The 18859-nt window shown below is 36.5% G+C and overlaps 1 protein-coding gene across 2 annotated transcripts in view; it reads left to right on the top strand.

The window, feature by feature from the left end:
- Nucleotides 1-18859, top strand: part of Sema3a (semaphorin 3A) — a 202278-nt gene that overhangs the window by 36364 nt on the left and 147055 nt on the right. For both annotated transcript variants that reach the window (XM_075955979.1, XM_075955978.1), the window contains one exon: nt 17454-17611. In XM_075955979.1, the coding sequence (XP_075812094.1) occupies nt 17454-17611 (158 nt within the window). The remainder of the gene's footprint in view (nt 1-17453; nt 17612-18859) is intronic.

Here is an 18859-nt window from a genome sequence, read left to right on the forward strand (position 1 = left end):
TGATGTGGTCATTTTATAACATGGAAAACCATTCAGAGCTAGCTGGTAGCTTCACATGTGTTTTTTGCATGCAAAGATATATATGCTAAAGTAGTATAACATTTTATAGATGATCTCAGGTGAAGGGAACTTCAGCAAATTTCCATATTCAGCTGAGCTTTAATGATCAGCATTGCTTCTACTGTCACAGAGAAGAATATATTTTTGCTGATGTGTATGTTCGTTCTCTTGGTAAAGTTGAAACTGCATAGAGCATGCAGCCATTCGATCAAAATGCACACACAACACTTCAGACCTCTGATGATGTTTGCTCATGTTTCGGGAATCCAAAGAAAAAAATAATGCACCTCATGCATGCATCTTAAATTAAAGCCAACATGAATAATACTCATTTCAAATATGGCTGTAATACTGTAGAGGAAAAAGTAGTTCTAAGTAAGAATTTATAATTAAGTGCTGTTAGGCCAGTCTATGATAATGTTACACAGATATTGTTTAACAGTGAAATGACATATTTTGAAAGGATTATCGTTATAGATCAGAATGGAGGGCTATGCCTTCTATTAAAATAAATATATATAGAAAAAGCCCGCCTCTTAGAAACACAGCTGTTGGGAAAAAAATACCCGTAATCTTCCGACATGCATTTTGTGTCTTCTTGACATGTGTATCTTAAATGTATACAGGCTTTATACATACACATTTTCCCACTGAAGCCAGCCACCCACACACACAGAATAAGGTTACGCATTTTACAAGTAATTCCTTTCCAACAATTTAGTCAATATAAACTATGTGATAATACTATTTGCAATGGCTCATTCAATTATGCAACAGTAACCTAAATTAATTTTTACTGATGAAATTTTTAAAGGTATTTTCAACTCCAGAATACAGTGGGTCCAAGATACCATCATGGCTTGAATTTTAACATTTTCTTAAGTGTCATACTTTCAGAGATTCATGATTGCCTGTCAGGCAAATGTTGAAAAGCTTGCTGGGACATATAGCTTACTAGATGAGCCTTCAATCATGAATGATTGATTCAGTGACCAAGTAGTTTTCCTAAGTGCTACAGAGGCAGCAGAAAAGAGAAACCTCATCTTGTCTTTTCCCTTTGCTTTTTATCAGACACATGAGCTGAACATCAGTAGTCTTTGACTGGAAGAAGACAGCAAACAATCGAACGGAGACTTACAAAGTTAACACTTCCAACTTAAAGGAATTGTTTAAATATTTTTAAAGAACTGAAATCTTTAGGGAGAAAGGGAGCCTAAAGTGTTCAGACATTACATCATCCTTTCTTTTCTAAAGCTTGCCTGAGAAATATTTAGGGGCAGGTATTTTACATGGGGTCTGACAGGCAGAGAGAGATGAGGATTCTTGCCAGTAGCAGCACCATAAATCAAGTATAGAGTTAAATATAGTGCCTGGGCATAAACAGAGCATTGGGATCTTTCCTATCCTTCCCATCAGGTTGGTTAGATTGGAAAGTAAAAACCATATTGTGCTGATTTAAACATAAGAAAAAGAGAGCATTAACAGGAGAACAAAATCAAATGCAATCTCATTGGCAAATAGAGTACATACACTTTTCTTAGAAGATTAGATTAGTAATACATTTACAGCATTAAATTTTTGACCTTTCTCACCTCCTCTATCACATTAAAAGAAACTAATGAGTGGAAAGGGGAAACAAGTAACGCAGCCACAAAGAATGCATTTGATAACCCCTAACCTGTGATTGCCTGCACAATTAGGAATCTATCCCAGCAGACATTCACACAGTAGAAAGATGACCTATTTGTGATCACATTGATTTTGTTAAGGAGTTTGGGAAGACTGAAGAACCTTGTTCAGCCTTCTAAAATGTTAGGAGTTGGGGACTCAAGGTATAGAATTCGATGAAAGCTAAAATACATTCCCCTTCTCGTAGAAACTGTGTGGCAAATAAAAGGCAAATCCTCGTGGGAGGGGAACACATTTGAATCTAATTAAAACAGACACGATTTTATGTGGTCCTGGATGTGCTGGTTCAACCACTTGAAGAATGCGGCATAGTGGAACTCTTGCGTGGAGAAAAGTGTTGATAGATAGGTCTTGTGTTGGAAGTATGAGGTCACTGGTTTACATCCTGAGGAGAAACCTGGACTTACTCCATGAAAAACAGCTGCGTTTGTGAAATGTCTAGCACACAATGGAATTAGAGGTGCTTCGGTTAGTTTAGGGTTTTCACAGCCCTCAGGGAGAGGTGGACATGTAGACTTCTACACTGGAGGCATGTGGCTTCAGCAGGAAAATAGAATGCCCTGTAATAAATCAATCATAGGAAGGCTTGACTAAAAACTATTGATTTTGATATTCCTTTCAAATTAGTGTCTCTGAAAGCTGGCAGCAAACATCTCGTGGCTTCTGTTTTGCTGCTTAGTTCTAGCCATATGAATGAAATTCTAGGAAGCCGTCCAAAATTTAAATTCAGACAGTATGAATTAACCAATTTCAGCTGAATTAGAGATTAAATATTTATTACACTCATTTCATCACCTCCCTCAATGTTCTATTTATAATTTTTTTCTTCCAGTTAAAAATTGGTACCTTAAAACAGTAAGTCAACTTATACAAAGGATCTACTAAAAATACCAACATTGTCATTAAAATACCAATATCTACCAAAACCATAGACATGGTAGACCATATTAAAGAATAAAGAAAATTGTTTTTATTTGTTTTTGAAATACTTAGCCTAGGCGCTATTCATTAACTTAAAGTGACATTTCTTAAAATATTTAACAGCATAATAGTAACTCATAAATAACACTATTTTTAATATTCAAGATTAGCATTAATATGTAGCTGATGTATAAACTTCACTAAAATGTTTCTCTTATAAAAGGAGCTCTAATCATAAATGACTAGAAAACTATATTTAATGAAATTTTATCTTTCCAGCTTGATCCCAAATGTCTACACTATGTTTATAAATTCAGAATATTCTACTTACCTATTTTAACTTGATGAATCTTTAAATTTATGGAACATTAAAGAAAGCTAATTTTTTGAAGCACACAAGCAAACATTATTTACCATTTAGCATATACATTAGCTTTCATCAGGTCAAGTAATAGGACCACAGTTCTTACCTACAAGTAACATGGGAAATACCTTCTTACTTTGAGACATTTAAGGGTTTTTCTGGATCCTATTTTTCCTGTCCATTTTTTTGAACAATTATAGATAAGGTGGGGAAGAGGGAAGGGTTGGATAATTAAAATTCACCAAGTTTTTAAAACTCAAATTTTACATGTATATGAAAGAAAATATTTGCGTAGGATTATTTAAGAAACAACAAAAATTATACAAATATACTTAGAAGACAATGGACAAAAAGTAGTTTAAGAGCAAATACAAGAATTTACGCATGCACTAAAATACATTACAGAAACATTATATGGGTCTTGCTTTGGAAAGAAAGCAATCTTTTTAAGAATTATTTCATTGTCATGGCATAATTATAGGAGAAGAATTCTAGGGTCAGCGATAAGCCTGTTGCAGGGTGTGTGACAGAATGTACTCCATTGTCCCAGATGCTGAATCAGCTGCTCCTGGAGGTAAAGCCCACCCCCGCACCCCCGCACCCCCCCCCCCTTTGGTGTCCCAGGATTGAAGGAGGCGGGTCTGCTCTCTATCTGTTCCTTTCATTGGTTAATTAATAAAGAAAACTGCTTGGCCTGATAGGGCAGAATTTAGATAGGCAGAGTGGACCGAACAGAATGCTGGGAGAAAGAAGGCAGTGAAACAGTCTCCATAGCTCTCCTCTCCAAGATGGATGCGGGTTAAGAATATTCCCGATGAGAAACCACCATGGTGGACCTGCAGATGACATGTCTGTCCTCACACACTGTTTGACTTCAGAGTCCCTTCTTTTATCACAAGACGATTTTAAACTCCATGAATCAGGGCTTCCACAGCAACATTGCTTACTGTTCCTTGACAGCCAATGAAGAACTCCAGAGCTTGAGGAAGGACTTGGCTAAACCTTTTTTCCTTTTCTTTTCTGTTTTTTTTGTTTTGTTTTGTTTTTAGTGTTGCTTTAGTAAATGATGCAAAAGTTATTCAGCTCATCAAAATGAATCTTTAAGCTAGTTCCTTGAGGACTTTAAGGAGGAAAAATGACTCTATCTTAAATACTTGGACATGAAAAATGCTTCTAATTGGGAAAGGTTAATCATTTGCTTGTTTTTGTGCCTTTGTTCATTTTCGCTTTTTTCCAGTCTTCTACTTTTCCCAGTTTTTCCAACTCTTTTACTTTTACCAGTCAGGGCATTAAACTCTAATAAGAAACAAATGTTTTTTTTTAAATACTTTCTTACAGAAAAACAGTAAAAAAAATGTTTCTAATCTTAGATCTCTTATCAAAATGTATTGCCTGTTAGGGATACAGCAAAACACACCCTCAGAGCCTTGGAACAGAAAGTACTTTATTTTGATTATTATTTTTAAAGCCCTTTGATAATTTGAAGAGAGACGTATAAATAAAAGTAACAGGGCTCCCCTGAAAAACATGTTCTTGTCTTACTTATCTAAACTTTTTTCAATAATTTAATCTAAAATTTATTGATGACTATAGCAAAATAAAGAAATGAATGACAGAGACTCTCTTGCCTGTTTACAAGCAAAATTAATATGCACATGAATGGAAAGAATTAGTCTTAATATTATATATTTGCTGTCTTAGTGTTGCATATTATCTTAGTAGTACATATTAGCTGGCTCATAGTGGATGTCTCTGGGGTTCGTTAGAACTTCACAGAACTTCACCATTCACTGAGCCCTCGACAGCAGGGAGCATTTCCCTCATTATTCCCCACCTTCAGAGTAATGGGAGGGCCTCCCTCTCCATAGGAGCCATGGTCTGCAGGGACCAAAAGATCATATTTCACTCTAAACAATGTTTACCATCTTTACTTCTGACATTGTCCTTAGTGTTTTGTTTTTGTGAAAGGACACAATCATATTTTTATGAAGTGGAGAAGGGAGTTCAATGAAAAGTCATCTAATGTTACTTTTTTCCTCAAATCTTGAGAAAAAGGTAACTTGGGTTCTGAGTTAGACCTTTGTCCTCGTGGAAACAAATGTCTGTATGTCCTTTACTGGTCTGTAGAATCTTCACTGAGTACTGTCCTGTCTAGCCCAGAGGTGTGCTTGATTTAATGGGTCCTAGGAGAGCTGGGTTTTTTTGCAAACTAGCTGGAATTTTAGCTTTATTCTGGGGATGTATGAGATGTCCTTAGAGATCTTAAAGCAAGCCTGGTTCATATATTTTTCAATCCAGGATAGCTTAAAGTATCATCAGGTTTTATAATATATTCATATCAGTATTTGTTTTAAAAACAAAATAGTACAATTTAAACATGCATTATTTTCTACATGAGATAAAATATTTTTATGTTGTTGTCCTGAAATCTACACTTGACCTTGCTAAGGAATTTTTGCCTAACATTCATATAAAAAGAGCTAGACAAAGGCTCGTTAAAACCTTCTAAAATTGTCAATGATTCCATCACTTCCCCCGCCTCCCCCCAGTTTTACTTTTACATATTGAAAGTTTTTCTCCAAGCCAGATGACCTGAGTTTGATCCCCTCTCCTCCAGTAGATGGAAAGAACGTGCTACCACGAATTATCCTCTGACCTACATATGGATATTGAACACACATGTTCCTACACGAATGCATGTGCACGCATGCGCACGAGCACACACACACACATTCCACAAACACACATACAGAGAGAGAGAGAGAGACAGAGAGAGAGAGAGAGAGAGAGAGAGAGAGAGAGAGAGAGAGAGATACATAAAGAAAGTAAAATGTAATTTTAAAAATTCAATATATCCATTCCCTGGTTTTATTATGACATTTGACTGACTTCAATTGCTCAACAAATTGTGGCATTTGTCCTTTCAAAAACTAAAGGACACTGTTATAGAAAAATGTGTAATAGGAAAATCCAACTATAACACTGTGTTTAAAGTATCCCGCAGTGCACAAGTTTCTTTAGAGATTTTTTTTTTTTTTGCATTTATTCTCACTGATTTCCCACATACTCCTCTCCCATCTACTTCCCATCCTGCTGCAGAGAACTCTGTTTCTGGGTAAACCAGCACTCTTCATAATCAGAGGATTTGCCCTAATTACAGGGATGGGCTGCACTGGGAACTCCGTCTGAGCGTTCTCAGCAGTGCCATCCCAGACAAGGGGATCAAGCAAACAACACTGATTTTGTGACTTGGTTACTTCATTACTTGATTTTTCTTCTCCCTTTTTTCTTTCTTCATTTTTTCCCCAGTACTAACTTCTGAACATTGTGCATTCTAGGCAAATATTCTACCACTGAGATATATTCCCAACCCTTTGTTGATCTTTGAAATACATATCACTGTTATTTCCCGAGTTTTTGATTTGTCTCAAATTAAAAAAAAACATAGATCAATATGCTGTAAAATGATTGTTCCTTTATAGGAATTTATTTGAATTATATGGTGTTTGGTTGTTTCTTTGGTGTATGTGTGTGGTGTGTGTGTTTGTGTGTGTGTGCAAGTGCATATAAGTGTGATGCTCGCATGGCCAGTGCCAACAGATCCCTTCTTGAGTGATGTAACAGATGACTGTGAGTTGTCCAACACGGGTGCTGGGAACTGAACTCAAGTCATTTAGAAGAGCGCTGCAAACTCTCAAGTAATTTTGACAATCAATAAAATGGCTTATCTTATAGCAAAAAAATGTGTTAGAAGAAAAACAATGAAATATTCTAGATAAAACACTTGATTTCTTTCTTCAACCAAAGCTCAGTATTAGAACAATGTAAATAAATTAGTTTTTTTAAGAGTGCTATTATGTGGGCATATGCAACAGACAAAGCATGAATGAATGATTTAGCATTGAATTTTCCATATGTGAATTATTTTCAGCAGTTTTAATACCCTAAAATATGAGATGCAATTTGTAAATGTCAAAAAGCACATGTTCTGATAGTCACGGAAAAAAAAATCTAGTCATTTGAAGACACACTGAACCAGATGCTGTGTTGCGTGTCAATTCTTGGTCAGGAGCATCTGAAAACTTAGATTTTCTGCTTCCTGAGCAGGCACCCCTTCTCTTTGCTGCTAGTGACAAACAGTCCCTGTGCACTGGAGCCCAGCACAGTAACTGCCGTACAGTAACTGAGAGTAGGCACCTGACTGAAGGGTCATGAAAAACGAGAAGAGAGACTTAAGAATCCAAAGCAAGGTTTTTATCTCTTTCACTAAATTCTCACAACACAAATTGTGCTCATTTGCACACACAAGCGTGCATACAGGAGCACACATATAAATATAGAAATGTGAACTTTCACTATAGACTCTCACCTTAATTCTCAAAAACGACCAATCATCTCCCCCAGAAAATAAAGCAACTATTAGCAAGCATTAACCAGATTTTTCAACATACAAATATTTAGTTAGCTTATATAAGATTCCATCTAAAATGTTTCATTCTTAAATCATAAATGAAAATTAATGGTATATTATTTGTTTTCAGATGTATTTAGTGCTCAATTTTTGTCAGTATCCATGTGTCAAAAAACTCAGTAGCAGAGATCATATAGCAAAAAATAAATTCTTTTCTAAAATAGTCTTCCAAATTTATTCACAAGATCATGAGTCAGGGAATACATGTTTAAGCTTGACTTCTGAAGCCTTAGGAGCAGAGACACTTCTGCTCTTTCTAAATAGTCAGACTTCACTCAGTTAAAGACCCAGATCTCAGATTCCATGATTGTCTAGTCAGCTACTTCCTGTACACGTGGTTCGACTCCGTGCCGCTGGAATAACTTTTCTTTCGATGCCTGCACATTACCGTTCAGGCAGCATCCTGATTATACAAAGTTCCTTCCTAGGCTGCACTTTAGTAAGTATGATTGGACATCAGAGAAAGAGTAATAAACACATGCCAACTCACAAGCCCTTCCCAGGAGCGAGTGGTGACTTCCGGTTTATCCCTGAATCACAAAAATAGGAAAATAAGCTTGAAGGAGGTGGGCGGAGGGAGCAACCAAGGGATGCAGAAGAGTTAAATGGCCACCGGAATGGTGAGAAAACTTGAGAACAGTCATAAAACATGGTAGCTAGGCAAAATTAGATACTATCATTTCTGTCAGCACTGAGGCAAAGGAGCTGGGTGTCAGTGCTGTGATTTGTTTTGTTTTAATAAAAACGATTACTTTTTAATATTAAGCTCGGGTTAATTTATACACTGGTGACTTGAAGTGTGTTTTGAAGGGGTGAGAAACAAGAGAGCTGGTCAGGTTTACATCGATGTACATACAGTCCCACCGGCAAAAGAGGATTCTCCAAAACTTTGGTATTTCCAAATGATCCAATCATTCCACAAAATGATTTCACAATCCTTACGTGAAAAATAGCCACAGTTTGTAAATAAGTAAGGCTATAAAAATTATGATTATGACTCTGGACGTGAGCATCTAACTAATGAGGAAACCTAGTCTGTAGTGTGACACAAATGTATTCTTATCTCCTGTGTTCCAGGTATTAATATTACATTTATTTATCTTATCTCTTGTCACATTTCAAAAATAAAAATACACTCTACCATACACTTCTGTTGTGGGATAGTTCTATGTCAGGGGGAGACCAACAAAAATAATAAAACCCTGTAGGGAAAACTGTCAGCGACTAGTATGGTTTCTGTGTGCTTAGGTTTGTGTTTATGTGAAAAAAAGTTGATTGTTAAAAGTTGCTGTTTACTTGCCAAATGTGGTGGTGCATGCCTTTAATCCCAGTGCTTGGGAGGCAGAGGCAGTCAGATCTCTGAGTTCAAAGCCAGCCTAGTCTGCAGAGTAAGTTCCAGGACAGCCAAAGATACCCCGAGAAACCCTGTCTCGAAAAACAAGCAAACAAAAACAAAACAACACAAAAGCCAACAAACAAACAGAAATGAGGCCAAGGGTGCTATCAATGTGATGCCGAGAAGCAGGGCTTATTTCTGACTCTCAAGCGTCTGGAAATATCTGATGATGTCTCTCTTTAGACAATCAACGGTGTACTGAGTAATTGTGTAAGTGCTTGAATCTGTGTGTTCGCACAAGTTGCTTCTCTCTGTTCAGGAAACTGGCCTTACTCTAAGTGAATCTGAGCTCCACTGTTCCCTTCCCTTCCATGTAGGACTTGCTTTTTCTGTGTGGTCTCAGGTGTCTTCTGCTTTTATGTAGCTCCACATTTGGTTATTCCTTCTGTGGGGTGAGCTCTGGCTGGAAGACAGGATCCTCCAAGTCCCCGTACTCAACCCTAATTGTATATTTTATAGGCATGTCTCCTTTCCCTCCTGTGATCAGACTGAGGGAAGAGTGATAACGCCTGGTAATTGTCATTACAAGCTCAGGAATGTAAGCAAAATTTGGTTGCATGATACCTTGGTTTGGGAATTTGGCAAGCAGAGCTAATTCTTTTTTTTTTTTTTTTTGCCCCCTCTTCTTTCCTGTGTTGTTGGTCAAATTTGAAGGAGCACTTTCCCCCATTGGACAGTGTCAGCAAAGCTGGTGAGGAGGCCTTCCATCCTGTTATTTTGACTTGGATACATACCTTCAAAGCTTTACTGCTTTAAGAAAAAAAAAAACTTTTTCCTGGAAAGGCCCGGTTCCCTCATCCTTTGCCAATTGGTATGTTTTTCACAAAGCACATTACATGTACTGTGAAATAGTCTGGACTTCACTGTTTTGCAGCCCTCTCTTGTGGAGGCTTCTAAATCACTCAGATGCTTAATTTATTAATTACAGAATGTTTGGCCCGGAATTCAGCAAACTATTACATTCATATTAACCCATTTCTATTAATTTATACATCACCACCTAGCCTGTGTCTTACTGGTTCTCTGACATCTTGTCTTTGGGCAGCTGGGTCAGGTCTCTTTCGATCCCACCCTTCTTTCTCCATGTATTCAGTTTGACTTTCCTGCCTAGCTATATTCTACTTTCCTACAGGCCAAAGCGGCTTTTATTATCAACCAATGAGAGCAAAATGTCTTCACAGTGTAGAGAGGGATGATCCCACAGCAAAATAACTGTACTGTGTATGCATGTGTGCATGTGTGTGCGCGCCTGTTTGTGGTGATGTGTATATAACTAGCAAGACTTCTGACCTACATGGATTAATCATAGGTCCATGTCTGCCTCTGTAGCCTTAACTCAGCATACTTCATCTACGGGTGGTTCACCAGTAATATTATAGCCACAGAGATTTTGTGAGATCACTTCTAAAGTAAAAGCATTTGTGGATGAAACATCTATGATTTGCTAACCTTTTATTCACCAGTTCTATGCTATCTGGAATATGTAGAGATATGTATTATTATTTCAAGGTCTTTAGGCTGAATCTTTCAAGTTTTCTTATATTTAATGTTATCTCTTAATAATCTGCTGTTCTGTTGCAGCTTCATCTTCTCTATATATTTTGCTTTCTTGTTGTGTTCTTGTCTCTCTGTGCATCCCATCCCCTTCCCATGAGATGCAAGGAAGAAGGCAAATTAAACAGGCTGTTATCTTAGTCACCTTCCACCAGCATAAACTGTATGTGCTCTGTAGAAAGAGCACTCCGGGGTCAGTGCATTTGTTGTGTAAACCTAGAGAGGAAGTTCGGTTACCAGAAAGCTACAATTATTCAAGGAAAATGTTATGGGGAGTTCCACAATGACACTAGCAATGTGTATGTAAGCAAGAGCAAACATAGGACAGATTACTGGGCGGCGTAAAACTACAGTGATAGATTGCATCTGTGGATGATGAAGGGGCTCCGACTTGCGTGGACCTCTGTGGGTGACTGATGCTTGCAACAAACTTGAAACATACAGAAAGTTAGTGATGTCACCAAGAGAAAGAACAAAAGAGGGTGAGTTCTGTTTAAGTCTTGCAGACTCTCAGTGTTTGTGCAACATCTAAACAGAGGTTTCTAGTAAGTCTTTGTTTGGCCTTGATGGGTAATCTGCCTTTGAAGGTATACATTTGAGGCGCATCAAATATTGCTCATGGTAAAACTCAGTCATAGATAAAATTGGCTACAGAGTTACTTTTGTGTAAAAAGAGCAAGCACAGGGCAAATACAGTAATATAAATATTTAAGAGGGTGTTGTCTAAAGTGGGTGTCATGAGAGAGAGGAACCCAAACTTCCCAGTCATTAGCTTTTAGTATCCCCCAAATAAACTCTTCTTAAAGACAGAGTAAAGGATAGAAGGCAGAGCCCGACCTCTGATGTCAAGTGGAAACAGATATCTTCAGTCTCTTTCCTACTTACTGTGTGATCTAGAGTATTCCCAGTAGGCTAGCTGAAGCAAGTCTTCCACTGAGGAAAAAGAGAAATTAGAAGTCTACCTTACAGTTTAATAAATTATAAATTAATATTTCTTTACATCATTCAACAACTTGAGTCTACTAGGCAATGTTATTATTTTGTCTTTGTATATCATACCCTCTTCATTCATGTCTTGTACTTAAATGTTGTGTTATATTTTTGGTTGTGAGCCTAGCCTTTAACGGCTGAGCCATCTCTCCTGGACTGCTCTTCAGTCTCCAGAGGGAGGGGGAATGGAGTGGGGGGAGGGGGAGAGGAGTGGGGAGGGGGAGGGGGCCATGTGTGGGAGGAGGGAGAGGGAAATGGGAAACGGGGAGGAGGCAGAATTTTTTTTTCAACAACTAAAAAAAATAAACTAAAAAAAATGTTGTGTTATTCTTCTTTCATCCTGGTGCTGTTTACAAGGTCAGCTTTAGTCTATTTTTCAAGGATTCTCTTTCTCCCTTCAGCATTACTTTTTTCTCTTATCCTAAATTCCTTAACAGCGAACATGCTCTTTAACTACCATTAAATTAGTTTTTTCTTTCCCGAGGATTATCTTTCTCCATTTTTATCAAGGTTCTGCTGCTCAGCGAACTTTACATATGCGTCTCACCTACAAGGAACTGTCTATGTCTTCCCTGAATTATGATGATTATTATTAAAGATACAGAAACAAATAATTAGATTACATTGCGAACAGTAGAAATAGCCAAGCACAGAAACTCTCACTTGACACTCCAGTATTAAGAGCCAGCTAAAGTTGGACTGTGAGTTCTAACCCAGGTTAAAGCATTGTAAAAAATTAATAACAATAATAAATTGAAAAAGATAAAGGAATCTCAATGCCTTAAGAGACATGGGTATCATATCATTAATCTTTCCCAATATGATTTGAGATGCTTATTGTGTGCATGTTGTATGGGACCCTGAAATGGAGCTTTAGTCAAACCTCAACAGAGAGCAGCTGGAGCCTGTATTAGAGGGCAAATCTAAATTTAATGTACAAACTGATTATACATATCATCTACAAATAGATAGCAATGGGTAGAGAAAGGTTGTGATATATATTCAATTGGGTAAAGACATTAGATATTAGTCCATCAGCAAATGCAACGATCTATGTTCAAAGAAACTGAAACAAATTTAATAGACAAAGATGGAAAGGCTGCTGTTTCCAGATGTCATGGGGTCTTAGCACAAGCAGAGTTAAGGCAAGTTTGCTTCAGATTATGATATGTAAAAATGTGTGTTTTGATTCTTATTGCTATTAAAATTGGAAGATGGAGTTCTTTGAAACATTGCCTAACAATACTTAAACAAATTTGTAAATTGTGAATATATGCTTAATATCACCAACCAAACAACAGGACGTAGACAGCCAGTATATTGGACCAATCTATGCAATGTGAAGATGCAGTGGCCAAAAATGGTATGAGTGGAAACTATTCTCGTCAAAGTTCAAGTAACAACAGTGTTTGCCTTCAAGAGTCTGTGGATAGGATCTGCCTGCTGGAAAGATTTAAAACCCAGTACTTAGTGATGTAAAAATCTAAAATGAGAATAAAATGGATGGATAATATCAGACACTAGCACTTCATTTTGTTTTTGCTAGTGGCATAGCAGAGAGTTGAAGACAAAGCTCAAAGAGAAAGAAGAGGGAGTGAAAATGTCTATGTACCACTAAAATGCAGGATGTGAATTTATTTAACCTGACTGAACTTTACAATATTTACAAATATATCTAGAGGTGGTCACCATTAGGTCAGAATGTTTTGGCATCTTATGGACTCAGCTTTTGATGATTTGTAAAAGGCTTGCTTGTTGTAAGAAAAGGACAAGGTTTAAGTCATGGGAAAGTCCGAGAGCCTAAAATCGTCAATGAATGCAAGCAATTCATTTGAGTCCAGCAACTTGTGGGGTCCTGGTACTCTTCCTGCTATAAAGATTGGAGGGATGAAGGGAAAGAAGAGGACAGGGAGGGAGAGAGGGTTAGAACTGCAAAGGAAAAAAAGCAAAACTAATCTTGTTTAGATGAGAGCAGGCAGCAAACAGAGCTTCTGAATCTGACTAGAAGCGGCTGGGTTTGGGTTGTTCTTGAATATTGGACAAATATGAAGTTCACCCCTTTTTCAGAATTTGACCTGGTCATTGAAATGTAACCATGTGTGTAAGTCTGTGTTTATACTAAACATAACCAGAAATTCGCAGAGGCTATACAGTTGTATTACAGAGAGGTGAATCATCTTGTCAAAGTTTAAGATAAATTCCTCATTTTGTAGGACACGTTAAAAACTTGAAAGGTGGTTTATAAAGTTATTTTTCAGTATCTTAACTAATAGCTGACAGTGATCATGTTTTATGATTTTTTTCTCTTTTTTTCCCTTCTCCAAATGAATCTATAAGACAATCTGTGATAGATAGGGAATAGGAAAGCAGTTTGGGATGCTTATAAACAGAAAAATAGGTAGAGTGAACAGCCTGGTCTCCTTCTGCAATGGGAATCTGATGTGTATTTCAGTGACATATCGAGTATAGTCCCTTACTTTGCTCTGTTTAAGTTTGAATAGAACTCTGTAGAATCTAAATTTTAAAATGCTATTTTTAAAAGCTTAAAGGAAAATGTAATTTGTCCATAACTGATTAATCCATGCTGCTTAACATGACATAAATTGTTTCCCTGCCAAACCATCTACAAGTTTATTCCTGTCGTCTGCATTGTCCTGAGTCACAATGTTGATTGCACGACACACGTGGTGTAGATTCCATGGACTTAAGCTCAGTATGTTCTCCATTATGGTATTTAACAAGCATCTCCCATTACTGGGGGTTGATTTCAGCTCCAACACCAGTTTATGTCACTGATTTGCATAACAGAAATGAAGAAGGAACAGCCTGGATATTGCAGGGGAAAATTCAGAGTTGAAAACATTTGCCATCAATTGCACTTGAGATTTGTTGGCAGCTAAGAGAATCAAAATCATAAATGTAAACAAAGAAAACAGAATCTTGAGTAGTAGATTTGGGTGGGAGGAAGGTATTTGATTTGAATTCAGGATGTGGTAGAGAAAGCTCATGTTGATGGCTGCCTTAGGGCCATGAAAAGACTGTCTCCTCGTTTGCACACCCTTGCCAAAAACTTTTAGTAGAGTAACATTCGGGTGATGCACTGAAGACAAAGGAAGTACATTCGAGAACAATGGAAAAGAACTTCTACCCAGGAATATTCTTTTATAATTAACTGTCCTCACAAGCACATTTTTAAATGTGTAGTTTGTTTCCAGGGTGATTTCATATATATGCTACCAGAACATTTAACTGTCTATATGTAGAAATGCACAGTTATTGCCAAACTCATACTCAGTCAGTAGCATAGTTCTGTTAGAAGGATCCTTCAATTGTTTAAAAATACATATAAAATGTTTAAAATTATATATAAAAATCATTCTTATTATTTAGAATTGATGATATAGATGATCACAAAATATTTCATTGTTCTTAAAATTAAGAATATACCAAGGCCACATATTTAATAGTATATAGACATATATGTTAAGGATTAGTATACAACATGACATGCCTTTATTAATTATTCCTTCCCTATATAAAACAACAGTTTTTGATGTTAGCACCTGACATAATTTGATGAATGTTGTATCCCCAAAATCTTTTGTGTTCAAGACTTAGTCCAAGAAGAGATGAAGCCACGCATTGAGAAGTGATTAGATTATGGGGGCTTGGAACTAACCAGTGCCTTGACTTATTGATGGATTCATAATATGATAGCGTTATATATGGCATGGAAAATAAGGGTCAGGGCCTGGCTGTAGGAGATCTATCACTAAGGGAATGCCTTTGAAGGACATGTCTGGTCACTCCCCGTTTCTAATGCTCCTGGCTTCTGGGATGACACGAAGTGATAATTTTCCACTGCTGTGCCCTTCATCCATAATGTCTCCTTCTTTCCACAGTCCTAAAAGCAATGAAACAAATACAACATGAATTGCATGCAACCTGCAAAACTGTTGGTCCAAATATTATCTTCTTTTTCGTGTTTTGATTGGGCCTCTGTCGCAGTGACGCAGTATCTAATACAGAATTAGTGAGACAGATGAAAATGTGGAATTTTCAGTATATCCCATATGAACTCTAATTCCTTATGTCTCCAAGAGCAGCCATACTTTTATTTAATTTTTACTTGTACATGTAGAAAATCCTTCATTGAGTGCTTACTATGTAAACTTCTGTTTGATCCACATCTTCATAATAACTCTTGAGAGACATTGTTCATCCCATCTTACACAATACTGAGGCCCAAGGTGTAAGGGACCTTGAACCTTTTAATTCAAAGGCACTATAGTGATGGCCCTTCTCTTATAAACGGGCAACTCCTAAAAACATAGCAATGATTTTTCCTCAGCATCTTATACTTGATACTTACAGTTCTCTTATATATTTCCATTATGTTTGTAATTAAGTTCCATTTCTTAGTTGACCTTTCCTTCCCTTAAAGTTTCTTAAATGGATTTAATACAAGCTAATGTTTTAAATTTGTTTGGATGCCTATAATTTGAACTCCCTGGCAATAGGGTGTGTTTTAGGTTTTAAAATTAGAAAGAACAGTGAGGTAGACTGTAAAAATAGATGCTCTTTAAAGGTATCAAGTAGTTGTAGGAGTCACAGACACTGGCATCAAAAGGCCAAAGAATGCGTGGTGGTAGAACATGTGATCACATAATCCAGAAGACAAAGAAAGGTGTGATAGGGTCCCATAAGTGGAAATGGTTATGTTTATATATTTATAAACAGTTATGTTCAGTATAAGTTCATATACTACATATGTAATGCCTAAATACTGACCTATGCAATAAGAGATTGTATAAAAATAAATGCTTACAATAAATGATTTAATATCTCTATGTTTTAGCCACTAAATATTACAAAGTTTTTATATAGTATAGAAAAATAAATGCTCAAAAGAAATTAAAATGCCCCAGTAAAACATTCTAAACCATCTAGGAGGTTAAATGATACTTGCTCTACAGTCCTTCTATCTTATTGACCTTGTAGTATTCTTTTCACTAATGGCTTAGAACAAATAAAACCACTTGAACCATCATTCCATTCAAAAGGCATAAATACAATGTTGATCATGCTACTGTGTAGATAGCCAGGCTGAGCCAGGACTGTCCCTGAGACCCTGAGACAAGGAGAAAAAATTTAGTTCCTTGCCTAAAACCAGAAACATGTTTATCAAGGGGAGTAATGATCTGTGGGCAAGACCTCACAGAAGGTATGGTTTCCTAGATCCTGAGAACTCAACTGCTCCTTCCTTGAAGGGCTGTGGTGTCAGTCAGAAGTCCTTCAACACTCAATTTGTGACTCACTTAAGACATACTGTGCTACCTTTGTGCACCATTTCTTGATTAGCTTTCTGATGACTGAATAGCACCACATGATAACTTATGCTTATTGTGTATGCTTTTCCTAGAAAGTGTCTATGCAATGCTGTACTCCTTAATAAAGTTGACAGAAATAAGACATAGCTTGTTCATGATCCCCTGGCCTTAAACTTTCCTCTTTTTCTTTCTTCTTCTTCTTCTTCTTCTTCTTCTTCTTCTTCTTCTTCTTCTTCTTCTTCTTCTTCTTCTTCTTCTTCTTCTTCTTCTTCTTCTTCTTCTTCTTCCTTTTTGGTCTCCTGGTTCTTCCTCTCAGGAACATATGGCCGAAGAAGGATCTCCAGGTTCTGTTACTAGGCCATGACAACATATGAATATATCTCACTAGACCGTTTTCTATCACAAGTAATTTCATTCCTTTATTGTTTTTATTTTTTAGGCATGTGCCATCTTGGAATAAAATCAATGTACTGATTACTATCACACTAATGTGAGGGTGTGTGTGTGTGTGTGTGTGTGTGTGTGTGTGTGTGTGTGTTGGCTCCTTTGTATTTCTTAATACCATGATTAGTAAGGACTGACTGCCATTGAAGTAGAACATCAGATTACCATGCACCAATAGTGTCCGCTTTGAAGGACTCACATTAATACCCATTGTCTTGCTTTGTTTCCTTTCAGAAATGATGGACTCCAACAATGTGATCACTTTCAATGGCTTGGCCAACAGCTCCAGTTATCACACTTTTCTTTTGGATGAGGAGCGGAGTAGGCTATATGTTGGAGCGAAGGATCATATATTTTCATTCAACTTGGTGAATATTAAAGATTTTCAAAAGGTATTTTATTCTAATATATATTATATATATTCCAATTATTTTTGAACACTGAAATTTTTATGACATTCTCCAGTAGCATCAGGACAACTTACAGAACTAAATTTTAAAAGAATTTTTTCCCAGACATATATGAAATGAATGATAACAACATGCAAATAGGTGTAGTAAGCCATAATATCAACAAGAAAGAAATCATAGTACTTTGAATGGCCACTATTAAAAACAAAGGTTAGTTTTTTCTTCCATCATTGTTTATTTCTCCAGCCAAAAAAAAGTACCATCATCTTTGTTGCATCATGTAACATGTATCCGTATGTAAAGGGGAGGAGGAGTCAGGACAAATTGCATGGCTCTTAATGCCACAATATAGACAATTGTTCTTCTAAAATGAGATTTGCAATCCCTCATCTAAAAATCATATTTCAAGGCATTGGCATCAGATTTCTGCAAGCTTGGTTATTTAGACATAAGGAGGATGCTATTTTTAGCTATATTCTTTTTAAATTTCTGGCTCATTTCAATAATAACCTATATGAATTTTAGAACAAACACAGATTGACGAAGTAGACAGAATTGTTCTGCTGTGTTTGCATGCTATATCATAGTCAACCAAATTTCCTTAGCTTTCCAGCTTTAATCCCGTGAGATACAAAGTCTTTCTATTGCAACTTCTTGAATTCACAGAGATCCACCTGTTCTGCCTCCAAAGTGCTGGAATTAAAGGCATGTGCCACCACTGATTTAATATGACTTTAAATCTGTCATTTTCACGTTTTTATTACCTAACCACAAAAGTTTATAGACATATATATATACATATAATAAGCATAAATTTATTTTATAAATTTTGTATATTCATACAAAATTACAGTTAAAATATAATATAATTTACAGTAAAACTGTGATGCTAAAACATAACCAGAATACTTCTATTTCTGATTTTTGAAACAGAGTGTCTTTTAAACATCCTCAGTTAATAGCAATGAAATGATGAAATGTTTTTTCAAAGATTTCTAAAATGGTCACAAAATGAGGAGAATTTTGGTGCAGATATTCTATCCAAAGGCATCATTCTTTATGAAGAGAATTATAGGCCTAGAACATCTGGAATTTCAACTTTTTAAATTATCAGGATAGCTTTTGTCATTTTGTAAACTTCATTTTCAGATATTGAAACAGAGAGGTATTAGATGATAGATAGTAGATTAGCTAGATAGATGATAGATTAGATAGGTAGATAGATAAAGA

This window comes from Microtus pennsylvanicus, chromosome 22, assembly GCF_037038515.1.
Source record: "Microtus pennsylvanicus isolate mMicPen1 chromosome 22, mMicPen1.hap1, whole genome shotgun sequence".
NCBI classification, from domain to species: Eukaryota; Metazoa; Chordata; class Mammalia; order Rodentia; family Cricetidae; genus Microtus; species Microtus pennsylvanicus.